The sequence below is a fragment of the Engraulis encrasicolus genome, chromosome 23 (assembly GCF_034702125.1).
Source record: "Engraulis encrasicolus isolate BLACKSEA-1 chromosome 23, IST_EnEncr_1.0, whole genome shotgun sequence".
In the NCBI taxonomy this organism is placed as follows: Eukaryota; Metazoa; Chordata; class Actinopteri; order Clupeiformes; family Engraulidae; genus Engraulis; species Engraulis encrasicolus.
Genome location: NC_085879.1, coordinates 16,662,541 through 16,674,290, shown reverse-complemented (window position 1 = coordinate 16,674,290; position 11,750 = coordinate 16,662,541). Strand labels below are relative to the sequence as shown.

The window sequence follows — 11,750 nt, the reverse complement described above, 5'->3', positions numbered from 1 at the left end:
CTCTGACTATCCCTCCAATGAGCCAGGCTCTGTTGGATTGATCAGAACACCTATTTGACGTCCCAGGGTCCTGGTTTCGAACCGGAGCGGAGTCTCCTCCCCTTTACTACAAAGGACCAAAACCATACTATTAATTATTATCATCAAGCCGTTTAGGCTTACCACATAGTGAACGACTGGACAGTTCAGACATGGGAATAGTTTCTGAATGACAACTCCATTGACCACCGCTGTGTTGTAAACATTGCTTTCCACAGCCATACTGCGATGTCTGCTCTTCTGAGCCCAAAAAGGATGGCATGGAAACCACCCTCCTCACTAAACACCATCAGATTGTGGGGACCAAACATTTAACCCTTTTAATGTAGGGACACAAAAAATGTGTCAAAAAAACAATGTTTTTGACAGATTATTTCAGAGAGCCAATCTACATTGTGGTTTAAAAAACACACTCACAGATTAAATGCATAATTTGATTAATCGGGTATTCACATCGCTCTTCTAAAGTTCAAACATCTTCACCTTCAATAGGAATAACAGCCATGTAGCAAAAGCGTAGCCATGACAAAAAAGCGCACACACACTCAGCTCACTTGCTCATTCCAGTTTGATAAAATTGATGGCTACTCATAGGGTGGGTGGACAGGACACTTAAGTGTATCCCCTCCTTTTCCATTCTCACGCACACACCAGCAGTCAAGTTTTGTTTTCATTTTTGCATAAAATTTTACATTTTGATAACTAAAGCTTTTTAGTTCGTTTTCATTTCAAATTGTGTATCAGACACTCAAAAAAAGAGAGAAACAACACCAGTGAGTACAAAGTCAGATAGGAGACTCTGTGCAATGCAATCAAGTGCAGAATGGCCTAAAGTCCCGCCTTCCTAGCTACTAGCATTCGCTATTGGCTGTAGCGGCGGTGGTGGCGGGCGGCTCTGGTTTCCCATTGGCTGTGCTGGGGCCGTCAGGTGCAGGGGACCCCAGGGTGGCGTGGTCATCGTCTCCGGGGGCAACAGATGGACTCATCCCATTGGCCTGCACACTGCTGCTGTCGTCTGCCTTGTCGCTGTTCTCAGCACTGTGAGAATGGTCAGGAGAGGATGATTGGAATATTGTTCACACACAGTACCCGTACAATAGTCTACATTGATTTTATGTTTTCAATTGATCAGTCTGCCTCAGATTTACTAGGCTCCTAATCCATACCTATACCCTAATTTCCTCAAATAATACCTGGGGCTATGATTAAAATAGTTTGGAACAGGCTAAAAATAGGGGAGGCTTTTAATACAAAAATGAAAAAGGCATATTTTTCATACAGTAGATGAAGGGACACCAGTTGTGGCACAGTCTACCAAAAAAGGAAGTTATCCAATTTCTAACATTTGTTAATGACATTGAAAACCGATTACTGGTGGGAGGGGTGAACTGGTCCCTCCCCCATTCATTGGTTAGAAGGTTGTCTGATAACAAGACCAAATCCGTTCCAGAACTCCCAGAAGAGGGGGTGGTAAAACCAGGGTACTTGTGACTGTGTTGTCCATGTTTTTAATCCATGTTTTAATACAGCATGTACTGTATGTATGTGTTCACTTACTGGCCACGATAGGCACCATAGGCCGTGCCAGAGGGTGCCTTCTCAGACATGGATCTGCGCACGCTCCCCGACTGCCTGTTCTCCTTGGGCTCCGTGCCGGTGTCGGAACAGCGGCGGGCCACGGCTGGGCCAGAGGCCGACTGGCCCTGCTCCCCACCACTCATCTGAAAGAGTAGAGTAGAATAGAATAGATTTGCATTGAATTGAATAGAATAGTGTACAGTAGACTGGGGGGCGCTGTGGCGCAATGCGCTAAGCCCCCACATTTGGGCTTTCATGACCATGGGGACCCCGGTTCGAGTCTGGACGGGGTCATTTCCCAATCCTCCCCCATCTCTCTCTCCCACTCACTTCCTGTCAGCATCTCATACTATCCTGTCAATAAAGGCATAAAAAGCCCCTAAAATATATATATATATATATATATATAAATTAAAAAAAAAAAGTGTACAGTAGACTAGAATAGGATAGAGTAGACTAGAATGTATTTATTACTCTAAACCAGGGCTTTGAACCAGTTCAAGGAACGAAAACGAAAACCAGGAACTTTTTGTATTTTACAGGGAACAGAAACGAAACCGGAAACTTTATTATTTTTTATGTTCTGGAACGGGAACACTTATTTAAAAATAATGGTAACCGGTTAATACCGGTTAATACCGTTCCTCAAATTAAAAAAAAAATTAACCATTTTCCTGCGCACATTACCATGACGGCTGAGATTCACGTCATGTGTGACATCAGACATTCTCTGACTGAATGGAGAGAGAGCTGTGGATTACAAAGTCTCCACTCCGCATCTTAAATAAGACAAACCACTGTCATACATTTCCATTGCATTATATTAAGACATTGCAGAGAAGCGTGTGTAAAACGCACCGAGAATGTTCTACGTTACTGGGCATCCATGACCGCTTCAAATATGCACAAACTCACAATGTCCATCATAGCGCTCCCTGTGACCCAAGTCAGCGTGAAGCGTGCATTTTCATCATTGAGGTTTATTCTCCGCTTCTCCGCTTAGGTCGTCCCTGAATGACAAAATTCTGGAGGATATTCTTTTCATCCACTTGAATAAACAGTTTGGAATGTAAGCTGACTCATTTGCACTTCCGTCTTTCTTGGTTAATTAACGTCAGTTAGGCCTATGGGGAGTAATCAGCTGACAGGAACGAAATTAACCGTTCCGGGAACAATATTTTTTTGTTCTAACCGGTTCGGTAACGTCAATTTATTGGTGGAACTCATAACCGGAAACGTTATAATTCCGTTTCTGTTCGGAACGGAACGTTTGGAAAAAAAATAACGGTTCAAAGCCCTGCTCTAAACATATAGTCTCTACACAATGAGACCATACTCTGTACACGGTACTCCACTTCACACATGAGACTGAAAGCATCTCACTTCTTAAGGGAAACTAAACATGTATTGTATTATATAGCATATAACATGGTGCATAACAGAATAAATGCTGTATAAACATATAAGAAAACATAAATAGGCCTAGCAGTGGCAGTTATCAGATAAAACACGAACACCAGTGAGAAAGTTAAAAGAGAAGAGAATGAAAATAGTTGTCAAGTAGTAGTGCACAGAGTAGTTTCAAAGTGATGACAGGGTGTCTCCTTACTGTGTTGTTGCTGTGCGATCCTCCATTCATACAGCCGGGGGAGGACACTTTGTTTTTGCCATCTAGCTCATCTGCAAGGCAAGACAAATATATGTATACGATATACAGAACCTATGTCTCGAGGGCTGTTTGCGGCCCTTGAGGCCGTTTTCTCCCTGATATAGTTTTAATGTTATTCACATGAAATATGGCATCTTTTATAAAGGAAACTTTGAAAATAGTTTTGCAATAAAATTAAGTTATATTCTGGGGAGAGGGTGCTTATGTTTGAAAGGTGGCTGCCTTCGATATAGACCTAAAGTGCAGCGGGAAATCCTGGTGTGTGTTCATAGTACGGCCCTCGAAGGACTTTTACGGCCCTCGGATGAATTTGAAGTGGCCCCTCGAATGAAAAAGGTTCCCCTCCCCTGGTGTAGCAACACCAAACTGTTTTTGGCGTCAGGTGCTTCTGTGCAGGGTTTCCCCCGTAGTAGTTAAACTAGCCACCTTGACTAGGTCCTCTGCAAAAAGAAAGATTTTCTTTTGCGAATGTAATCTTTCAAACAAAAATATGGAAGTTATTTGTTGTTTGGGGTCTTATGGGGGTCACATTCCATATAAAATAGAAGAGCAGCCTCTTTAGTGATGGTAGTCTCATCTCTGTAATACTAGATGACCCCCACCACCTTGACTGAAAAATGTTCAGAGGGAAAAGCTGCATAGAGACCTATAGAGAGATGTTCTGCAGAGAATGCATGATTCCAAACAAATTGTGATGTTGAGGTTGTATTTGTGTTTCGCACCAGAACAATTTTCTTTCTTTTTATCTTTCTCATTCTTTCACTCCGCTTGTAAGTAGACTTGAAAAGTGATTTCAAAGAAAGAAAGAATAACTGGGGCACTGCCATTAACCTTATGTAAGACCTGAGCTGATGTCGCCCTCTGCTGGATACTACTGGTCATGGACAGTCACCAAAAACACGATATACAACAGAGGACATAACAACAATGGGTCATTAATGGATGATAGTAATTATTGTAGTATTATTCTGTAGTAACTTATATCTGGGCACTACATCCTGACCTTGTGAAGCAGGTGAACACTGTATTACTACTATTATTCGGTAATAACTTAATGCACCTTATATACGGATCTGCAGCAAATATATGGATCTATTTTTTGAACAAATGCCCCCTTTGATCATAAGCCTGTCAACGCCCTCTTGACCTCATCATAAGCCTGCCTAGGCCCCTCAATATCTTGACCTCACCTCCTGGTTCACAGGCCTTGCTTTATTCTTCAATAGATTAATATCGTATATTAAAAGAACCCACTAGCTTACCCTACAGCCTTACCTCCTGTTTTGCAGGTCAACTTGCTTCATTCTTCAATAGATTAATATGTGATAGTATAAGAATACACTTGTCTGCCCCACAGCCTCACCTCATGATTCGTAGGCCTGTTTTCTTTATTCTTCAATAGATAAGTATATTATGGTATACAAATCCACTAGCCTACAGTTTTACTTCCTGGATCGCAGTCCTCCTTGCTTTATTCTTCAAAACAATTATGTGCAATAAGCCACGAGAGGCCATGAGTTTGTGTTCAATTTATAATGGGTAAGGGGCATTGGAGCATGATGCGAAGTGGAGTATAAGTATAATAATCCAGTAGCCTGCCCTACAGCCTCACCTCCTGGTTCCCAGGCCTATTTTCTTTATTCTTCATAAGATTAATATATAATAGTACACGACTTTATTCTTCAATAGATTAACACAGTAGTATATTATAGTATAAGACTCCACTAGCCTGCCCCACAGTCTCACCTCCTGGCTCGCAGGCCTGCTTGCGTCTCCTCCTGAGGATGACCTCCAGCTCCGTGTCCTTCTTGATCGGCACCCTCTCTGGCTCCTGGAAGCCTCGGCTGGGGCTCTTCTTCACCGTGTCCTGAAAACACCAACGTGTCAACACCAGTCGTCCACCACACACAGTGTTTCAAATGAAATCAACAGCCTGAGAATGTTTCAGTTACACAATGTAATATTCAACGGTAACACTTTTCTTGACTCCCGCGTCATACGTATGACATAACAGTGTCATAATAGTGTCAAAACACACAAACATTATGTCAATGTCAAACATTTGACAACTCATTAAGTGAAATGCAGTTATGGTAAAGACAGCCCTAACAATAAGACGTTCATGACATTCACATCATGTTTATAACTTGGCCGTGACTGTGTCACTATTATGACACTGTTATGTCATATGTACGATGCCGGCGTCAAGTAAAGTGTAACCTATTCAAGTAATGCAAAGAAAAATATGAATTGCAGTCTAAATGTATTTATTAAGAGTGTGTACGTACCAATATTCCCTTGAGTTCCTCCATGGCACTCTCCTGTGGCTTTTCCTCCACGGCAGGGGCCGGCTGAAGACCAAACATGAACATACTTTATTGTAATGTCTCGGTTATATTAACTACAGTGTCAAAAAGAATGCAACAACGTATAACATTATGCACTTGTACTATGTCTTGGGGTTAGTGTTGTACAATGTAAGTAGTAAATAACAACTTGGAAGAGAGCAAGAGTGTATATTCAAACACATGAATGCCTTTATAATGAGCACAGGAGCTCTTTGCCATTTAGGCATCTTGCGTCATAATTACAGACCAAACACATCAAGACGTTAAAACCTCGAAGCAAAATATGCAGCTGGAAAAGATAATTGGAGGATTGTTACCTCTTATAATTAAAAATAAAAAGAGAAAGAATGAGATGCGTTGTTTATCCTTTATCCTCAATTTGACATTTCAGTAAGCTCTTGTCCCCATTCTCTCACTACAAATCCACATATCAAGGAACAGAAAAGATTGTATTTCTTTTGCTGAAAGGGTTAAAAGAGAAATGGGTCTGAAGGAACAAACGTTTTATTTACTTCATAGAGAAGAGGACAAGAGTGTTCTAAGAGCTAATATCTTGCTTGAGCCTTGAGTCTGCATTTTTGTTCAGTGGCACCATCAAAATGATGCATTTCCAACTGTTTACATGCATCTAAATATTTTTTTTATAAAACTTTATTTTGTCTGTTTATTGTGTGTGGGCCTACAGATATCCAGTTGAATTAAATGAACAGAGTTTTTAAAAATATCCTCTTTGAAGGCAAAAAATATCCACTTTGTTTTAAAAATTAATTTACTGTATGTATACAAAAACTGTGGTTATATTTAAGCAGGAGGCCCAAACATAATAAATATCTCTTTATGAAAAGAAATACATGTACAAATGTAAACAGGGACTCAAGCATAACCAGCCCCATTCCAACAACAATTTACATAAATACACATTAAATCACCTTCGCTCCAAATCTCTTCAATGATGAAGTCAGAAGAAAGAGAGCAGAGAGAGAGAAAGAAATAGGTTTGATTAGATGGTAACTGCAACTACATGATAACTACAGCAACTACAATGAAGAGCAGAGAAAAGAATCAGAGAAAAGCTTAATGTAATGTCAGAGTAAAAATATCTTAGTTGTAGACTAACATATTGGAGTTTGAAACCTTTCGGATGAAAAGTGACAGTCTTCAAGCTCCAAAAATGCAGCCCAGCCTACAAGGCAACTCCACTGACTAATATGATTTGAATGAATGAACATCTTTACAATCATGACAACAAATGGGAAAATGTCTTTCAGGCAAGAATGTGAATCAGTAGAGGACAGTAAAAGAGATTCAGAAAAGAAAATGCTCAGAACTGGAAATAGAAACAGAACTACAAAACTAGATTCAGAACAAGAACCAGAAACATAATTGGAAAATTAATCAGTATTCTATAATGCAGTACAAAGGCAAACTGCAGTAACTACATATTTTGTCTAAATTGAGTTTAGACTGAAAATCGTCTTCATTATGGTCCAAATGTGTCCTGCTAGAAATATTGCGAGGTCAAATTTGCAGTACTACAACATCCATGGCCATGGATTTGAAAGCATTTTTCTCAGTTTGAATGTTGGTGCAGTTACTGCCCTTTGCCTGTGTAGGGCAGTATTCTGGAACTGGAATGAGAAGGAGAATTATCCCCTGACCTTAGTGTCTTGTCCTCCTTTCACAGGCCTGAGCACAACGCCCAGTTTGATCCTCTCCATCATCTCATTCACCGCCTTCACCTTCACATCGTCATCACTCGCTACAGTGTGGGGGAGGAAAACAAAGACACACACGCACGCACGCACACACACACACACACACCACACGCACACACGTTTTAATTTTCACATTACAGGTTAAATGTTCAGTAGTAAGTAGATATTCATTGTTCCAACCGATTTAATGTGTTTTGAGTGTACAGCTTTGTACTACTGTACAGACAGACAGACAGACAGACAGACAGACAGACAGACAGACACACACACACACACACACACACACACACACACACACACACACACACACACACACACACACACACACACAGACACAGACACAGACACAGACACACACACACACACACACACACACACACACACACAAAGACTTCCAGTAGCCCAGACAGACAGGCAGACAGATTCAGTAACAGCAGGTCCACAGAGAAAACATGGCCAACGATTAGCAGAGCCAAAGAGGCCACATGGCGCACGCACACACACGCACACACGCACACACACACACACACACACACACACGAACAACACGCACAGGGAGAGAGACAGAGGGAAAGACGCAGACCTCACTGCTGATAGTCATGCTCCCAAGAGAAGAGCGCACGCGCGCACACACACACACACACACACACACACACACACACACACACACACACACGCACACACACACACACACACACACACACACACACACACACGCACACACACACGCACACACACACACACACACACACACACACACACACACACACACACACACACACACACACACACACTCACCAGGCGCTGGCTCTGCCTTCACGGCGCCCTTCCCACCCTTAGATGACTTCCTCATGATGGCAATGAGAGAGCTGCCAGAGAGACATTAATGACGATGATTAATAATCTGCACTTTTATGATATGCATGCCATAGTTCCAATGTACTGTAGCTTAACAATTTCATCCTTAAATCAGAAAAACATGGAAATGAACATTGAGGAATAATGCTCAGTGGTTTTATCATATACAAAATGTTATACATGTCATATACAGTATGTTATACTGAATATGATATATGTTGTGCATGTCATATTTCCTATGTGACTTAATCTTAAAGACTTGATCTCTAAATTTACTGTCCATCTTCTTTGGGAAAATGACAATGTAACATTTGGGTTGATGTATATGCCAATGGTGATGGCAAAATAGACTGAACTATGATGAAAGCATAAACTGCAGACAGGCAAATATTATAGATAAATGGTTTGTGTTAAGAGTCAGCAAAATGACACACAAAATAAAAATGAAGACACAGCTATGCCAACTGATATAATATAAAATGGCACCTTCTATTTCGTGATGAGTACAAGCAAAAAATGATGCGCTTAAATTGTCCAGTATAGCCACAACAACCATGAACCCCCCAGGCGATCTAAGCACAACCGCTATGAGGTGGAGGGTGGATGGATAAAAAAAAAGAGAACGAGAGAAAAAGCACTGGGCAGACAGAGTGGCTTTTCACAAGTGGAGCATTACCTGAGGGGGTTGCAGCGTGAGGGAGGAGGGGGAGGAGGGGGAGGTGGAGGTGGGGGAGGAGGGGGAGGGGGCTGCGGAGGAGGCGCGGGGGGAGGGGCGGTCCCTGGGGAGGGAGACGGAGACAGGGAGGAGGATGCTGCTGCTGCCGCTGCTGCTGCTGCCGCTGCCGCTGCCTCTGGTCCTGAGGCTGGGGCTGGGGCTGGGGCTGAGGCTGCTGATGCTGATGCTTCGGGAGGATCCTGACTCTTTTGAGCCTGCAGTAGCTCTTGCACTAAACGGGATGGATTAGAGGAGGTGCGTCTTCATTAACTAGATCAATACTTTGGCTAACTGTGTAACAGAGAACTCCTTAAAGAATAACAGGGTGATTTTATTCCTAAAGACAAAAGAATCATTTGTACGGCTACACCATACAATAGCTGTTGCTCTTGTCCTGAATAACTCTCTTCAATCAGAGTGTACGCGTTACAGTAACAGCCACTGGTAGTAAATAAAATAAGGCATGTTTGTTTTATGAATTACAGCTAATCATAGTGCCCTTTATAAATGACACCAGCACCCTGATGTAGCTGTTGCACTAAAGCGGGGAGGAGGAGCAGAGGCGTGTCTTTATTAACTGGGTCAAGGTGCAACATCAGGAGCAGTTTTATTAATTACAGCCTATCAGACTGTGGAGAGGAGAGAGGAGGAGCAGATGTGTATTGGCTAATATTTGCATCATTTGGATATTAATTGCATCATTTGCATTTAAAACTACATCAAACAGCATCTTTTGCGAAGGAAAGGGAAGCTTTTATAGGTATTTCTTCATGAATTACTGTCAAAGCACATATGCTACAGTGGAGGCCACTGCTGGTGAAGTCAGAGAACTGCTGAGCTATGAATTTTAAGAGAGCTATATCTCTGAAAGTGTGCCCTAAGACAGGCAGAGAGACAGACATCCAGATATGTGTACTTGTATACACACTCACAGAAAGACAGACTAACATATAGAGATGCGTACAGGGCTTAAGGGTGGATTTTGCACATTCATGTTTTTCTGCTTGTCTATTGATGTTGTATCAAGGACATTTATGGAATTTTCTGTGGTCACTGTCTATAGAGCACAGAGTGGACTGATGACAACAAAAACTGTACTGGAATGTGTCCTTTGGGTATCACAACTGAGAAACGTTTCCAATCGAGAAAACCCCTCATTAGATATTAGGGTCAACTTTAAGATATGGGTACCTATGTGTATACATTTGACAATCATGATAAGCCCATTCAAACTATTACAATAAAGAAACAGATAAATAGACAGACAGATTTATTCCCAAAGAAATGAAGGCACATTTTCTGCATTGCTGATCACCAAGTTTTATAGTCAAGTATTATATTCCACAGTAATGCTCAGTAGCTATTAGACAAACATAAAGATAGACAGGTAGACAGACAGACACACAAACAGACAGGACAGAAACAACATATAGCCTACACACAGACACACAGACAAACAGAGAGACAGACAGAGATGTGTGAGTGAGTTGTGTGTAGCTACCTTGTGTTTCCAGGCTGGCTTTCTTCTTCTCCTCCTCCTGCAGTCGCGTCTCGGTGTCCCTCCTCTCCTCCTCCAGGAGGTCCATCTGCTTCTGCATCTGAGCCAGCTGCTTACGGAGAACGCACTCCTCCAGCTGCTCCTCAAACGCCTTCACCTGGGCACAGGTAATACACAACAACACACAACGGCACATGTTGATAGGACGCCACGGAAGACTGACAAGAAAAGCCTCCAATCACCTCAAGGCATTCAGTTCCAAGCGTCCCGTTACCACCCAACCATCTTCGATCAAACACAGCGCTTTCGCTTTCGATCAAATACGTGTGTAGATCTTTGATGTATCCCTGTGGATGTTGTTTTGAAGGGGAGAAAGGCGAACAAGTAATGTCCTGGTGATAACTATCGATTGACAACCTGTGCTTTTGGCATCCAGCTTCACTCCGAATGTTGTCAACAGACCGGGACAGCCAATAATAACATCAAGCCTGTGTCCATTCTGCAGTGTCTGCTCGATCTGTGTGTGTGTGTGTGTGTGTGTGGTGTATACAGTCACACACTGCTACTGTAGCTAGACTAGCACTGTTCCAGAATCTAGATCAGAGACTCACAGTCAGCAGTTTGGGCCCTGGATGTGGCAGCGAACTCTATGGCACAAATGTTGGACAAATGTTTGACCTCACTGGTAAACAGCCGGAGCAGACAGACAGACAGACAGACAGACAGACATCTATATTGCTCTGATAATGCCTGAATAATATTGACATATATGCCAGACAGCGAAAATTATTGTATACAAAATACCCAAAATCATCAGTGCCTGAGGACTGTCTGCCCACCGGTCTGCCCTGTGTGGCAGATTACCAGTTCAGGCATTATAATAGGGCAGATTAAAACATAGAGTTGTTAAAACCAGTGTACACATAACGCTAGGTTTGTAAGCCATCAGTCACACCTCCTGTATCCATGAGAATATGGCATTACAACACAATATGGTGTTTAAAAGTCATTAAAAGTAATGACATTTTGATGTTGGTAAAATTCATTTAGTAAGAACACTTGGTATATTCCTCTTTTTGATTTGGTGGTTTTGCATTTTACAAATTTCTTGGAAAAAAAAGAGGATTCTGAAAAATCTACTGAATGTTTAAAGGGACAGTTTGGTCAATTTCAACATGCAGTTGTATTGCTCACGCTACCCTTGACTTGTCAGTACCTGGTGATGCCACATTTTTCGGCTCAGCCCTTTCCGAGATATGAGCAATTCTAATGGGGGCAGCGTTTGTTTACATTTAAAAAAAATTAAACATAGGCCAACTCCAAATATTTT

At 41.9% G+C, this 11,750-nt stretch overlaps 1 protein-coding gene across 1 annotated transcript in view; it reads right to left on the bottom strand.

Annotated features, from left to right (window-relative positions):
* Positions 1-712: 712 nt before the first annotated feature.
* shtn3 (shootin 3) overlaps positions 713-11,750 on the bottom strand; it is a 29,543-nt gene continuing 18,505 nt past the window's right edge. Inside the window, exons 9-19 of the mRNA XM_063189449.1 lie at positions 10,424-10,577; positions 9,116-9,154; positions 8,884-9,004; positions 8,148-8,218; positions 7,293-7,393; positions 6,564-6,578; positions 5,575-5,637; positions 5,033-5,153; positions 3,227-3,297; positions 1,597-1,760; positions 713-1,077 (exon numbers count right to left, since the gene is read on the bottom strand). Coding sequence (XP_063045519.1) covers positions 891-1,077; positions 1,597-1,760; positions 3,227-3,297; positions 5,033-5,153; positions 5,575-5,637; positions 6,564-6,578; positions 7,293-7,393; positions 8,148-8,218; positions 8,884-9,004; positions 9,116-9,154; positions 10,424-10,577 — 1,107 coding nt within the window. The 3' untranslated portion in view covers positions 713-890. The remainder of the gene's footprint in view (positions 1,078-1,596; positions 1,761-3,226; positions 3,298-5,032; positions 5,154-5,574; positions 5,638-6,563; positions 6,579-7,292; positions 7,394-8,147; positions 8,219-8,883; positions 9,005-9,115; positions 9,155-10,423; positions 10,578-11,750) is intronic.